At 35.0% G+C, this 16561-nt stretch overlaps 1 protein-coding gene across 6 annotated transcripts in view; it reads left to right on the forward strand.

Annotated features, from left to right (window-relative positions):
* The window catches only part of Ppp3cb (protein phosphatase 3 catalytic subunit beta), a 48690-nt gene that overhangs the window by 28178 nt on the left and 3951 nt on the right, over positions 1-16561 (forward strand). For 4 of the 6 annotated variants that reach the window (XM_055605784.1, XM_055605782.1, XM_055605787.1 and 1 more), the window contains 4 exons: positions 2111-2188; positions 8964-9048; positions 9887-9984; positions 15278-15307. In XM_055605784.1, the coding sequence (XP_055461759.1) occupies positions 2111-2188; positions 8964-9048; positions 9887-9984; positions 15278-15307 (291 nt within the window). Of the gene's footprint in view, positions 1-2110; positions 2189-8963; positions 9049-9886; positions 10893-15277; positions 15308-16561 lie in introns of those variants that run through there. The other 2 variants (XM_055605783.1, XM_055605786.1) reach the window with 2 other exon arrangements.

The following is a 16561-nucleotide window of genomic DNA, read 5'->3' on the forward strand; positions in this document are numbered from 1 at the left end:
TGGGATATGAGAAATAGTTCAAGCATAGCATCATCAAGCTAAAGGGAATATAAGAATTTATCTCACTGTGTTGTCTCTAGGCTAGACTGCAGCTCAGCTACTTTAATATTAGATCGTGGGGGTGGAGTATGGGGATCAGGAGGATAAATGAAAGAGAAAAATGGTTATATCATAGATTCCTATTTAGTTATCTTACAAGTCCCTGTACTATTTCATAGTCTCTAATGTTTTTGCTATGTTTAAACAAAGAGATCACAGCTCATAAGTAAATTTAGTAATTGTCTACTTCTTGTTGAGAGATCAGAAAATTTAAACTGACTTCTGTTTGTTTACTACAAATGAAGAACAGTGGACTTCCATTGATATTCCTACTTTTGATTGCTCTCAGATGATCTTTAGTTATTTTTTATTAATTTTTTTAAAATTACATTTACTTACAGTGTGTGCATGTATATGTCAGCATACTTCTGTGATGGCACACATGTGAAGGCCAAAGGATAACTTGTGAGAGTCATTTTTCTTCTTCCATCTTGTTCTCTGGCATAGAACTTTGGTCACCAGGCTTGGCAGCAAGCATCCTTACCCACTGAGCCGTCTTGCCAGACATCAGTAGTTCTTTTGCTATCCTAATGCATTATATAGTTTTAAAAGATTTGGAAAAGTTGAGCTGGGTATGACAGAGTTTTTTTTTTTTTTTTGTAGGTCCTTTGCATATATCTTTTTTAATTAATTTATTTTAATTTATTCATTTTGTGTCCCAGCTGTAGCCCCCTCGTCCCCTCCCAATTCTGCCCTCCCTCTTTTTCCTTCCATATCCTTCCCAAGTCTACTGATAAGGGAGGTCCTCCTCCCCTTCCATCTGACCCTAGCCTATCAGGTCTCATCAGGACTGGCTGCATTGTCTTCCTCTGTGGCCTGGTAAGGCTGCTCACTACCCCCTCCTCAGGGGGAGGTGATCAAAGAGCCAGCCACTGAGTTCATGTCAGAGACAGTCCCTGTTCCCCTTGCTAGGGAACCCACTTGGAGCCTGAGCTGTAATGGGCTACATCTGTGCATCGGTGATAGAACATTCTTATAAGCCTAGCAGTGGGAAGAAGGGGGTTAAGGCAGGAGGATTACTAGTTTGAGACCAGCTTGGGTTACATAACAGGACTCTGTCCTCTGGGACTGGAGAGATGACTCATAAAAATTAAGAGCATGAACTGTTTTTCCATAGGACCTCACTTCAGGTCCCAGCACCTCTGTCAGGTGGCTCACAATCACTTGGCAGCTGGAGCTCCAGGGCGGAACCAACTTCTTTGGCTTCTAAGCGTTCCCTGTCTCCAACAAAAAACAACAGTCTCTTATAAGGTGTAGAAATATTAAAAATTTACGAACATTTTTGTTTTTTTCTGTGGATCTTCTCTAAATTATAAGAAAGTAAATCTCAAAAGCTTAGCACTCTGTCAGCAAGATGTCTCCAGCCAGGTAGAAGTACTTGCCATGAAAGCCTAACCATGGAGCTTTATTCCCCAAACCCACAGTGGGAGGAAGAGAACCAGGTCCCCAAAGTTCCCTCCAATCTCCACACAAGTGCCGTGGCTGCAGCACATAGGTGTCCCCAACATGCTTCAGTGTTATGAGTACAACATTGGCACTTGCCAATCAGAAGTTTATGATTTTGATGAAATTTCCTTGAACTCTTTAAGAACTACCTAATCTATAAAGATTTACCTTTTTTTCCTAAGTGTTTTCTGTGTCTGCTAAATTATTTTGACATCCACGTAAAAAAATTGACCTTAACTGTGAATATTTATTTTTGGGCCTCATTTACCTATGAGACCATTTTATAGTTTTTGTCACTTCTTAAGATGGTTTATAATTTATAATATAGTTAATAATTTCAGCTGTTATTTATTGTAATTCATATTTTTTTAGCAGATCTTTGATGTCTCTGAATTCCAGTTTCTCAGAGTTCTTATCTGTTAAATTGCTTTCATTTTAAAGTTTTTTTAGTTTTTAAAATTCTGTCATTCCTGCTATCACAAGATGTCCTATTAAATTATTGCTTTGTATGTATGTGGGCAGTTATATGTAGGCATCTAACATCACTTTTTTTTTTTTTGAATAGTGACAGAAATGTTGGTAAATGTTCTGAGTATCTGCTCTGATGATGAACTGATGACAGAAGGTGAAGACCAGTTTGATGGTATGAATGCTCATCTTATTATTTTTATTGTTAAATGATAGCTCTTTACCTACATACCTATGCTATGTAAAAAAAAAAAAAGCCATTGTTTTTCTGTGGCTGTGGTATTTGATAAGTGAGAATTCACTCGCATACACACATATATTTTAAGTTTTGAAAATAACTTTTGTGTGCTTTTTTTTTTTTTTGTAGTGGTGTGAGAGTTTAGGAAAGGGGAAGTTTGGAAGAAAACAGAAACAAGAAAATGGAGAGTTGTTGAAAGGATGTGGTTCTTGATGAATAAATATGGAGGTTACTCTTTGAAGAGGGCATTTAGTACTGTGTTCCTAGTACATCAAAAACATCTTTGAAGTTCCCAGTATTGTATTCACTTTTTTATCAATTTAGGTTGTTCTCATCCTAGTGTGGTTATGCTCCAAAAGATCACTTGCCAATTTGCTAAAGATTTTGGAAGTTTTTCTTTTTCATAGAAAAAAGGTTAGCTCTTGTATAAGCCAACAAACTTGTGAACCTAATGTACGTTTATAAAGAAATACCATTAAAAAACTGTTTCGTTTTATGTTTTGAAATTTTTACTTAAAAAAATTAAAGATTCTTAAATTTTAACAGAGTAAAATAAAAAGATAAAATTACTTAAATGCCGAAAACTTACAGTCCTTATTTTTTGTGTATAATTTCTGTAGTGTATTACACTTGCATGGTAGTCAGCATTCAGATTCTTTACCAATTATAATCTATGTATTAGTAAGATTTAATAGGGAGATAGAGTGCCTTTTTTTCTCTTTCCCACATACACTCCCCATCACCACCACTCTTTTTTCTTTTTTTTTTCCCCCAGACTGGGTCTTACATACTTTAGTCTGGCTTCAAAACTCATCCTGTAGCTGATGATCCCGAACTCCAAACCTCTATATCCTAGTCACTGGGATTATAGGCATGAGCCATCATATCAGATCTTTCTATTGTGTTCTTGAGACAGAATCTTGCTATGTAGCCCAGGCTGAGATTGAAATACTGATCGTCTTGCTTCAGCCTTCTTTTTTTTCCTTGCTGGGCTGGATTATTGATAATGTAGCCATGCCGTGGGAATTGAACCTAAGGCTTTTTGCAAGTTAGGCAAGCCCTCTCCCAACTTAGGTATAGCTCCAGCCCTCCTCCCTATTATTTTGAGGCAGGTCTCAATCTGTAACCCAGGATGGACTGAAACTATGGCATACCTACCTGTCTCCTCAGTGCTGGGGTATCAGGTATGTGTTATAACCATGGTCTGACTCAAGTTAGATTCTAAACCCATTTGTTGAAAATACAGGTGCTGCAGGGTGTGCAGGTGGTGGTGGCACACACCTTTGATCCCAGCACTTGGGACAGAGGTACACGGGTCTCATGAGTTTGAGGCTAGCCTGGTCTACTGAGTTCCAGGACAACCAGGGCCTCAGAGAAACTGTCTTCAAAACAAAACCACAAAACAAAACAGAAGTAGCTATTGCCATGTACTGGTGGCAGGCAGAGCTAATGCTTTTATTTACTGTGCCTTTATTAATAACTTAAAAGCAGGGGTTGGGGATTTAGCTCAGTGGTCAAGCGCAAGGGTCTGGGTTCAGTCCTCAGCTCTGGAAAAAAAAAATAACTTAAAAGCAAATTTATGTCAATTTTTTTGATTTGGATAATAAACACTTTTCTCATGAGTTTCTATTTTACAATATTTCATCATATATAGCTTTTTATTTTCCTTAAAATTTGTTATTCTACCAATTTCACTCTCAGTGTTCTAAGAAAAGATCTACGTTCAGATTCTTTTTTATAAATGGCTCTGAGGTGTTAGACTATTTAACTGTTTGGACTTATATTTCCCTTATTAATTTGAGGATGATAAGAACTATTCATGTCACCCATACTGAGATAATATTGACATGGTGACTGAAATAACTCTTGGCACATGCCATGTATGTTTTTCAGTTAAAGTTTTCTGACAGTTTGTCACATTCTGAGAAATATTCAGTGGGTATTTCAGTTGGTTTATGTTAGCTATATTTGAATCTAGTATCTTTAAAAATATTAAGCTTTCAAAGTAAAGATCTCTTACTCTATATAATTAGTCCATTTACTGAAATTTACTCCACTGAATTTATAATTATCCAGTTAGAATTAGATTTTTTTTAAACTCTTACAAAGTTAAATTGAAGCCAGTATTTTCTTTTCATTTTCACCACAACTCAGTTGTTATTCTTAACATCTTCTTTTTCTGTATTCAGAATTTGTTATTTTTATAAGTTTGTTTTATATCCAGTAAGATAAGTAGAATTTTTTTCATGTGGTAATTTAATTTTTTTAGTATATACATAACTTCTGAAAATAGTCATTTGCATTAGGCTGGTAGTATTTCTAACTTGCCATTTTATTCTTTCAATGTTTTATCAGTATTGCCAATAGCGTATTAAGTAGGTGTGGTAGTACGTTCTTTTCTTGTAATAAAAAGGAAAAACGTTTTATAGTTAAGGCTAACAGTACTTGGTTTAGTTACTTGTAGTTTATATGAAGATAAATATGATCGGTTTTAAAGATTTCACAAGGAATAAACGAGGTTTTATTAATTGTTCAAAACAAGCTAGGAAAAGAACCCATACTTTATCACCTGCCTAAAACATAGAAGTATTAGAATATATATTTCTTTTAAAGACGTTGTAGTTACCTGTGGTTTTTCTGTTTGTTTTTACGAGACAGGGTTTCTCTGTGTAACCTTGGCTGTCCTGGACTCACTTTGTAGACCAGGCTGGCCTGGAACTCACAGATATCTGCCTACCTCTGCCTACCAGAGCGCTGGGATTAAGGGCGTGTGCCACTATGCCCAACTGGTTGTGTTTTTCCCATCAATACCATACAAATTATTTATTTCAGTTTATTTGTTGTATTATTCTTACATTCCAGGGATAAATGATAAATTAAATTTCATCATTAAAGGGGCAGTATCACTTGATGAAAAAGATAATGGTTTAGTAGAACCTTTCACTTTCATTCATAGCTATTTAGTCTTGGGAAAGCACCCAACTTCTTAGGATCTTCTCATTTATAAATTGAGAGAACAGAAAAGATGACATTTTATTCTCAAGTAACTTTTAATAATTTTTTGCACCATTTATGACAGTATTTCTGTGGAAAAATACACTTAAGTTTTGTTTTGCATTTTAGAAATAGATCTCCCTTCATTTTCAGCATCACAGGTGCATTTATTCTTCCTATTTTTTTACGCTTTCATTAACCCATCTATTAATATCAGAAATTCTAAAATCGATAAAAAAATATGAGTCAAGGAATTTTCTTAGGGAATGGGAGTAATTTGGGAGAGAAAGCACTGAAAAAATGGAGGAAGGTGGAGGGTGTTAGGATAGACACTAAAATTCAGCATAAGCTTCAGAATAGAACTGCTGGAAGCCCACCACCCCCATGCTTCCTTGTTTGATCCCTTCCTTTTACTCAACCCTTCTCTGTCCCTTTTGTCTCCTTTCCTTTTGTCATGATGGCATGGTTTCTCTCTTTCTCTTTTTCTGCACCATAGTGAAGCCATCCTATGGATCTGGGAAGAAACTGAATTTAGAAAGAAAACTTGATAGAATGGGGTTTGCTATGGAGGTAAAATGAAGGTTCAGTTTTTCTTCAGAGAAAGGGAGAAAACAAGATTAGAGATTTTCCAGTAGCAGGAAACAGTAGTTTTTATATTTTCACTTTTGAGATTTGTTAAAGTGGATTAAGACTCTTATTGATGGCTCCTTGGTTCTCTCTTGTATGGTTTGTTTCTTTTTTTTTCCAAGTTAAATTTTCATAAATATTGCATATAAAAATGTATAGCGTCCTTTTTAGAGGTGTTAATGATGGAAGAATTTTTGAACACTATTTTCTATAATTTTAGGATGCATACAGTTCTTTCAGATATTTATCTTTTGTCTTCTGTTTGGTAAAAGAAATGCAGACTCTATGTTACAGTATTATTAAATTAAACTCTGTAGTTCCTATTATGCAGTCATGTATCTTAGCATTAGAATGCAAGATCTGAAAAACTCAAACTACCTCTACTGCCTACTTTTAAAGCTACTACCTACTTACTTACTTTGAGGCAATCTGTTGCTATTTTTGCAAAAAGATGTTCCTCAGTCTCCCAGATTGGATTGGGAACAAACAGCACATTGTTTGTTTTGAATATATGCAAACATTCTACAATTCAGATTTAAGAAATCATGTCATCTTGTTGTGGAGTGTGGGAGTCTCAGCTTTTTCCTTATTGGGAGTGGGTGATACTTTCCACTGAGGAAAGTTACCTACATTTTCTGTATATGATACAGACTTTGCATATGTTGGTGTCCTTGAAGAACCACATGAGTTTTCCTTTGTGTACTTTGTGTCATTGCTTTTCACTTTACATACTTTTATGGGTGGCATATTTCCTTAGGATTATGACTATAAATGTGTGATTGTTAGCACAGTCTTTTATTGGTCTTACGTGTTTTCGTATGTGTTTTTTGTTCCTAATTATGTCTACTTTCATCAAAAATTATAATCATTCTATTCATAATTTCTCTCTGAACACATATCTTTTAAGAAATCTTTGCATTAAAGCTCTACCCTGCAGCATCTGTCTTTTATTCACCAAATTCTACAGTACTACGTTTTTCAAATTTTCAAATGTAAGGACCTTCATTTTTTTCTCTCTTTCTACATTCATTCTTCAGTACCACTGCCAAGTTAAATCTCTATCTTTTTATTTGTCTCAACCACCTTTTCTCCATCATTCACTTCCTTTTTTCTGGACTCTCCATCTGAAGAACGACTCATATATGGCAATAAAAAAGGTACAGACCAGACAGAGTAACATTGTTTTGAAATATGACTTCATAAGTTACCTCATGTCCATGTAAGTTGGCACATTCATTGACTAATGTTTTGAGGGTCTTTTGGGGCCTTGTACAAATTTAGCCTGACTCTTACCTGAGTTAGTATTTGATGTTTTAGAAGTCATATTCCAAGACATCTGTCTTTCTGTGCATGGAAATAGTTTTCCCTCTTTTCATTCCTCTTGTTTTCAATTTTCATTCTTTCCTTATTTGTAATGTTTTGTACTTTTCCCTGCATGATTAGGGGTGTTTGATTGTCTGTCTTATTCCCCAAAGTACTTTTAAATTGGACATTTACTTTAATATGATGCATGATGTGTTTGTAGACTGATTTTAAATTCTGATTTGTACAGTGTGTTTATGTTTCTTAAATTTTTTATTTAAATTCAGTATAGTTTTTATATCATTTGGTTTTACAAATATATAAATTAAGGTTGAAAATACAATTGTGTATTGTTATAGCAATCCTTCTCAACCTACTACTGCTTATGCAAATCATATTATTTTAAAATTTCTAGCAATTTAAAAATAAAATCTGTATTAATTTGTTAGAAGGAAATCAGACTTTGTATCTTTGGAAAAGTCATTTAATGAACTCGGGGTTTTTTTGCTTGTTTTGTTTTTTGTCTGCAAAATCAGGAAATACCTCCAGTGTGTCTTCAGATTCTGATATTCTTTGGTACTTAACCTTTTTAGTTAATCTGAAGAACACCTTTTGATGCTGTAATGGCCACATAGTTTTGAGGTTGGAGCTTCAGTGCTCTTCATATTTATTACTTAGAATAACAAATAAGTTAATTGGAGCCCTGCCCTCTAAATACATCGTTGACACTGGACTTTTTTTTTTTTTTTTTTGTTTTTCATTTAGTTAGTTGTAGTCATCATTTTAGTTTTTAGTTATATGTATTTGTAGTGGGCTTGAATTTTAAATGAAGTGCTTTCACCTGCAAAACTTGATTGTTCAGATCTCTGCATACCTACGGCCTAGTTTGCTTTAGCATCTCAGCCTTTCCTTCACCTTCTCCTCAGCAATGGTGCTTCCATATGTGTGTTTTCATCATGGTGAAGCACAGGTGTAAAGAAACACACTGTGGTCCAGAGGAACTCTAGTTGCTATATATGTGTAACAGGACTGAGATTGTTGTTCTTGCTGGAGACCAGCATAAGGAAGAGTGATCCTTTTGAGTCTTTGTCCAGCTGAGGAGCTAGTTCTTTTGGTGCATTCTTTAGCCAGCTTTTCACAGGAGTCTCTTACTGTTTATTTCATATTTGCCTTTGGTTATTAGAGCTTATATATACTTGCATGACTTTAGAGGACAGCTAGTTCATGAAGTTGAGAGGTAGTTACTGTTGCTCAAATACCGCTTATAGTCCCTACTTGGGATCACCTTTGTAATTATCGTTACCCTTTGTACATTATTTGTAGATTAATTTAGAGCAAATAAGCTTACTCTTTTATAATATATGAGATATTTCTAGTGTGCATGTTAAAAGCTTTTATGATAGTTAAACAGAAGTCTTCCATTTGTTTTAATCTGCATGCCATAGGCTCCCATGAAGATTAAAACTATAGGCTTGTTTCTAGTTTATTGACTTCTGGTTTATAATCCAAGTCCCCTCTTTACTCCTTTCCTGATTAGTCAGTACTGTGAGATAATTAAAGTTTGCATTGTTCTTATCAGACCTCAGTATTTGACTAGTGTTCAGCTAATCATTGAGGGTGTGAGAAACTTTCTGGCATGAGTTTATCTAGTCTCCTCCATGTGATCTAGTAGCAGGAGACCTGGCATTGATTTAGATGAATCTAGAATAGGCTAGTGGAATAATAGAATAATGCTTGAGTGCCCTAAACTTGAGCCTTTTTTTTTTTTTCCTGTTTATTCCATTCAAAGTAGGTTCAGCTGCAGCCCGGAAAGAAATCATAAGAAACAAAATCCGAGCAATTGGCAAGATGGCAAGAGTCTTCTCTGTTCTCAGGTACTGATACATTTTCCTGCTTGTTTATAGAAATTGTTTCACTGTAACTTATGAGCATTGTTCTGGTTGATACCCAAAAGCAACTGTTTTTCTTTCTATATTAAAACTAGTTCTAAGTTTATGTACTGTTGAAGGAGTAGAAGTTCCTTAAAGCTGGTGAAGTTTTGTTTGCTTGCTTTTGTTTTATATTGTGCTGCCGGAATCAAACCCAGGACTTAAGACATACTAAGAACAGAAACCTGCTGCAGAGGTTTATCTTGTTCTTGCAATGAAAGCACTGAATATACACCTTAAAAAAGCTGGGTATGGTGGTGCATGCCTTTAATTCCAGCACTCAGGGAGGCAGAGACAGGCAGATCGATGTGCGTTCCAGGCCAGCCTGGTCTACACAGAGAAACCCTTTTGCAAAAAACAAAAGAAACAAACAAAAAATCAGACCAGGATAAGATTCCTGGTGACTTTTCTTATCCACATAGAATGTTTGTTTTGCTAGAGTACAGTTTATCTTTCAGGGCTTGCTTAAAACTCATCCAGGAAGAGGAGGTTTTAGGAAAACTTCAATTGTAATGTGTCTATCCCCCAAAATGAAACATTTAAAATATGGGAAATTAAGTACCTTGGAATTAAGGGAAATATGGTAATAGCAATGAATATAATAAATTATATACATGGCCTATATCTGGGCCCTAGCTCCTCTTTTAAAGGATGTACTTATTGATAGATTTTTATTTTGTTCAGTTTGCTTTTTGCAGTTTTGAGGATCAAGTGCCCTGCTAGGCAAATGTTGTATATCTGAGCTACTAACCCTTCTGATACTTGTTACATTTTTCTGCTGTAGGGAGGAGAGTGAAAGCGTGCTGACACTCAAGGGCCTGACTCCCACAGGGATGTTGCCTAGTGGAGTGTTGGCTGGAGGACGGCAGACCTTGCAAAGTGGTAATGATGTTATGCAACTTGCTGTGCCTCAGATGGACTGGGGCACACCTCACTCTTTTGCTAACAATACACATAATGCATGCAGGGAACTCCTTCTGCTTTTTAGTTCCTGTCTTAGCAGCTGACATAAGGAGGGTATTGTGTGGTAGGCAGTATCTGATTAGTACCTGACCAGGAAGTAATGTTGAGAGAACATTTTGTCTCTTAAAATAATGGTCAGTTCCTCATCTTTTCTTAAAGTGGTATGGGAGCAACCCATGTCATAATTATGAAATATTTATTTGTCTAATGCACCCTCTTCTTTTAAAAGCCTCAGTTAAGAATGTGAATCAGGGATATACATATTACTAAAATGGAAATGTAATTCCAAGTTTCTTTTAAAATTTATATAATTGTATTAGATTATGCTTATATTTTCAAATATTTAAATTTTGGGTTAAAATTCTGCTAGGCCCAAAAATTTCCTTTATGCACTTCATTTGCCAAAAGATTTATGCCAAGTTTTGTACCCTGGTAAATGGTTAGTTTGTTTTCTGTGGTGTTTGTCAAATGTTCTATGTATAATTGACTGTCTGTAACATGCTGTTTCTTTCCTCTGCAGATATAGCTGCTTTCCTAAATCTGTCTGTCTTTCTTTAGAGTAGCTGTATGTCTGTAAATATATGTTCAATTAAATTACTCTATCAGACGCTTGTCTGTCTTTTGATGTAGAAGCAGCTCTGTAGCACCTTGATTTTGGGTTTGCTGCATTTCTTGCTGCACTTGGTGCATTCTGAATATGAATGTAACGTTAGATATTAAGTTATTGTTATAAAGGGTTGAATTTAAATCATGTAAGTCAAAATTGAAAGGGTGTTATAAAGTGTGACTTTATTTTGCATGAAAATAAAAAAATTATACGTAAAGCATTCCTGTAATCTGGCTCGTTGAATATTTTATGTTTTTTAAAAAGCTAACTTGATCGTTTTTTAAGTATCTGTGTAAGTACTGGGTAAACTTTGAAAGCCCATCACAAATTAAATAGAAGAAAGTGGTGTGACTATTGAAGCACATACACAGTAGCACAGTCTCAATTTCTTTCCCTTATGGATAGAAAACAGTTTGTGATGTGGAAAAAAACTATACATAGAGCCACTTTGACAGCTCATTGTTTTATTAAAACAGGCAGTGATAGCTCTGTTCTTTATAATATAGTTTCCTTTTGGTGTTGTAATTAGTAAATTTTTTAAGTGAAAAAAAAAGCAGTTTAAATATTTGAAAAATTTTGAAATTCCTTCATAATATCATTTTACCCACTTCCAAAACAAATGCTTTTTAATTAAAATAATTTTTTGGTAGACAAATAATTTTTATCCTATATATGTTCTATTTTATGTTACTCTATTGTGTGCTATTACCACTGGTGCAACCGATAAGTCCAGCTAAGTACAGTAGTGGCTTTGAGATCGAATAGAAACATGTAATTTCAGATTCCCATGGTGAATGAGGGTTTTTTGTTTAGTTGGATTTTGTTTTATTTATTTATCTATCTATCTATTTATTTATTTATTTATTTTTTGGTCATGGTGCTGGAGATCAGAGAATATAAAGCCTTGAACATCACTGACTCTCTAAGCTATATTCCATCTATCCATTCCTTATTTTTGGATTTAAAAGATATCTTACAATTTTCTTTATTTTTTGCCCTCCATTTTTTTATTTACAAATATTTTTAAAAGCCAAAGAGAACTTCATGAATGTAAGTTGAAACATTAATAAACCTTAAATATTCAATACAAATTATACAAATTGTTACTAGTAAAGAATCATTCTAGTAATGAAAAGTTTACCCTTTGTTTAGAACAAAAACAAAATTAAAAGATAGCATATTTAAACAAATGTATTTCACAGTCCTCTCTCAGTTATCCTTGGATATATTGTTAGTTTTATATTGTATCCATGGCAAACTGTGCTTTCAGATTTCACAGTTAGCACCTGCTAATTACATGCTTTGTTGACAGCTTGGTACTTCTATTTATTCTTAATTTGCATGCAGCCTGAAGCTCATTCCTTCAACTTGGAAACCACCCTCAGCTGCAGGGAAGGTTTGAAAGACAGCAGCTTTGCTGAAGGGACTGTCTGTTCCCAGCATAGAGTGAGTTACTGGAAGGAGCTGAGCTTAAGGGGTCTAATTTGGGAAACTGGACAGCTCCCTAGTTCTGCTAGGGACAGCTCTTGATGTTACGGTTGAAGTTATTTCCCTAGCATAATGTTTTAAGCTTCTATAAACTCTGTTAATGTTTATGACTAAGAGGTACTACAAAAATAAATTTAATTCTGAGACTTTAAGCATATTTTCAGAATATAGAAATTAACTTTTCAATAATTTAAAAAAAATTTTTATTTTGCTTTGTATTTTGAGACAAGGTTTTATGATGTAGCCTTGCCTAGCCTGGAGGTCGTAGACCAGGCTGCCCTCAAGTTCATACAGATTCACCAGCCTCTGCCTCCTAAGTGCTGTGATTAAAGGCAGGAGTACCACCACACCAGCTTCTTTTTAGTATCTTTGAAGCTAATTTATGTTATTTTTTTTTTAGGTGGAGGGAGCTGTGTTTTTTTTTAAGAACTACAATTATACTGGACTTTGACTTTGGAGTTTTGTATTTTTTTTTTCCCTCGTGGTAATTTGATTGGGAATTAGCCCTACAATTCTATTCACATCACAACCTATATGGGAAAACATGCATTACTATTTTAGTAGTGCCAAGTTTCTGTTGATCATTTGTTCTTTGTTGTATTGAAGACTATAAGAGTTAAAGGCAGCACTGTACTGACACTTACTAGCACTGTGTTCTATGTAATTGAAAATTAATAAAGAAAAATCACCATAGTAGCTTTCAGATTACATTCTACAGTTACCAGATGTTTCTTTCTAGTTTACTATTTAAGTTTCAGATGTTCAATGTGAATTGCTCTTATCAGACCTCAATATTTGACTAGTGTTCAGCTAATCATTGAGGGCATGAGAAACTTTCTGGGATGAGTTTATCTAGTCTCCTCCATGTTCTAAGCCTTTCAACTTGACAGAGTATTATATATAGCTTACTGTCAAGTTTCATAGCTTAGAAAGTTTATCAGTAGAATTTTAAACTTTTGGTATAATTAACTAGATGCTAATCCTCTTAATGAGATCAATTTTAGTCTTAATTTATTACCATATACAAGTGGAGAATGCTTCGTATATAATCCCTTCTATCGCAGAGTCTTAAACCATATTCTGATAAGAGTTTTTTCTTCCTTCAACTTTATAAAGAAAATGTTCACATTCTGAAGGGGCTGATGATGAATGTTTAAAGACTGATAAATATAGACGGATCTTTTTTTCATTCCGTTTGTATATCTTCTCTTTCTTTGTGTGAGACAAGGTGTCACTGTGTAGCCCTGGCTGGCCTAAAACTCACAGAGTTCTACTTGCCTGAGTACTGGGATTAAAGGCATGGCCACCCTGCCCAGTTAGATGATCTTTTGTCCCGTAGAATTCTTTTCAGATAAACACTGCTACATTTTTTTTCCAAGAATAAGTTGTATAGTGGGCATATAATGTGTATGTCTGAGGAATAATTTGGTTTAACAATTAAAATTAAATCTTTATTCAATAATAATCTTACTTCTTTTGGATCCCCAATATTTTACGTTCTGGTTAACATCACCAAGATTTTCTAATTTAGTTTCTAAGGCTCTTCCATCTATAACTTTTGGGTGAAATAAATTCTAAATCATACTTTTTCTTAAAAAGACATTTCAGAAATAAGTATTGTAATTACCTTTATTGTAGAAGAAGCAAAGCAAAAGGAATATGGCATTCTTGTAACATTCTGAGCATTACACACTTTGGGTGTAGAAAGGGTAACATTGTCAGGCAAGTACTATTAATCTTTGCATTTTTAGATCTTGGTCTCCTTTTGTCAGCACTTTTCATAGTTTAAACCCCAAAATGAACAAACATGTAACCATTACATTTTGTTGAATATTATTTTGTTATCTTATTTGTATGGGTATTTGGCCTACCTATATGTACAGTACCATGTGCATGCATGATATCCTCTGAGATCAGAAGAGGGTGTCAGATCTCCTGGGACTGGTATTATAGACAATTGTTAGATGTCATGTGGGTGCTGAGAATCGAGCTTGAAATCTCTGCAAGAACTGCAAATGCTCTACCAACTTTGCATTGCCCAAAAAGGCATCTTTAACTACAAAATGCATGACTAAATCTTCAATTCTTTAAATGAGCCAGTACAAGTTATACCAAGAAATTTTTACTTATATGACCCATATATTGTTCCTGTATTATACAATAATTAGAATTCATTGCCTGAAAGACATTAGTGCCATCCCTTAACGCTTGTCTGATTAGTGCATGGGTTTGAAAAGATGCCCAGTAGACTTTGTTTCTTAACCTAGAAATGTAGGCATCTTGCTTCTAAGCAAATCATCATGATAAACTGAATATAAATAGAATTTTAACAATGTTACAGCTGTTTAGATAGTTGGACAGTCAATATTAGAGTAGGGACTAGGGTGTAGTGTTTATACACTCATAGTTTCTCAGCTACTAATGCTAGTGCAAGATGATCACCACTTGATCTGGAGTTCAAGGCCAGCTTCCCTCAAAACATAGAAAATTGATCCTTTTAGGCTCTCCCTAAAGAACAGAACTTGAGAATTAGATTAATTCAACAGATTTAGGGACCCTAAATTTCATCATAGTTGTACCAGATTTTGCTTCTTATGCTTTGTATTGAAAATCTGAAGGGACAGAAAACTGTTACTGACCCCTTCTTGTTTTGTGTCTTAGGAAGCTAAGTGGTAATGAATGTTATTAATATTAGAAGTGAAAGAAAAGATTCTCTTGTTTGCTTTTCTGCTGCAGTGCTATTATCATGATTTTCCTGTAATAATAGTTTGCTGATAAAACAAACAATGGAAAATTCCAGCACTGTCAAAACAGTGAAGATTTTTCGAGATGTGTAGTTAATACTGGAGTGTATTTGTATGGGTGCTGAGGTGTCTGTCTTTACAGTAGGTCTGTATGTCCTGTGTTCTGATGTCATAGTGCTGTGTGTAAGCTGTGCTGTGTTAGGAATTGGGGGATTGGATGGGGTTCGCTGATATGGGTACAGTTTGTGTTGAATTGTAAATGATGATTTGGGGTACTGTGATATATTAAGTGATCATTGCCTTTTCTGCTGTACAATATGACCCTTCTCATCTCTCTCATTCATTTTGCATGCCTCTGCTCACTTCTGTACAGCCACAGTTGAGGCTATTGAGGCTGAAAAAGGTACGATCAGAGTCCTTGCACCGGGCAGAGATCTGTGGTCTGTGGGTGGGCATCAGAGACTGTCCTGTGGGTGTGTCTTATTCCTAGCTTGCACAGATGAATCATACTGGCTGACTCATCTAGTTTAACAGTCACATTCCTCTTTTATTTAAACACAAGAGCTGATGCCTATAGTGTCTTTTCTCTTTTCTACTGTAATCAGAGTTTATTGTTGCTGATTTCTTTTAACATTATATTGCCTGTTTTAATGGACATTATTAAACCCTGCTAGTAGAGACCTAGTCCATATTTTCCATGTTTTATGCTACTTATTTTTTCTCCTAAGTAAAATTCCCACTAAATAAACACAAGAGTTTGTGTTTTACCCAGTTTAGTTTAATGATTTGTTGTTGTTGTTGTTGTTGTTTCCTGCAGTTTGGGCTGTAGTTTTATGGTTAAGATTATATTCATATGTATCAAGACTTAGCTTGATATTAAACACTTCTGTCTGTTCAGTGGCCATAGCCATTTGTTTTTTTTTCCAAGTTTATATGCAGTCCTAGAGATTAAGTATATTAAGCAGCTAAACTGTAAGTAATTGTATAGATATCTTTTTTTAATTAACATTATATTAGTGGAATTTGCATCCTTCCTGACAAAATAAATGAGAATTCATAAAAATTGGTGTACACCTGGCTTGGTGGTGAATGTCTACCCGAGCACTAGGGATGTTGAATCAGGAGGATCATGAATTTGAGGCCAGGCTAAGCTCCATAATTATTCCAAGGTCAGCCTGAGCTATGTAGTGAGGCCCTGTCTCAAAACAGTTAAACTAGACACCCCTTAATACTCAAGAAGGATTGCCATTTATTTTATATAGTTTGTGGTAATTGGCCAGAGAATGAAAGGAAACGTCATAAAATGTGAAACTATGAATACTTTTTGTTTCTCATCCAAACACAGTTCTAACTTGGGAGTCATTTGCTACCTTTTTTATTTTATAATGGTATTGCTGGGATGATAATTCCTCCAAGGTAGTTTTTAACCTGCTAAGTTTTGCTTCACTTCTTTCTCCTCCCAAGTTTGTGTGTTGAGGATTGTTCTTATTTAGCTTCCTCACTCATCCCCCTCTGTGCTACCTCATGGTCACCTTATGATCTCAGTTTTGTAAGAGGAGATAACTGGTTTAATAGAAGCAGACAGATACCTTGAGACCATTGCCTATAGGTTGTTTTTTTGTGGGCAGGGAAAGATAGTGTTTTTGTTTTGCTTTAC

This window comes from Psammomys obesus, unplaced genomic scaffold, assembly GCF_907164565.1.
Source record: "Psammomys obesus unplaced genomic scaffold, mPsaObe1.curated_primary_1811, whole genome shotgun sequence".
NCBI lineage: Eukaryota > Metazoa > Chordata > Mammalia > Rodentia > Muridae > Psammomys > Psammomys obesus.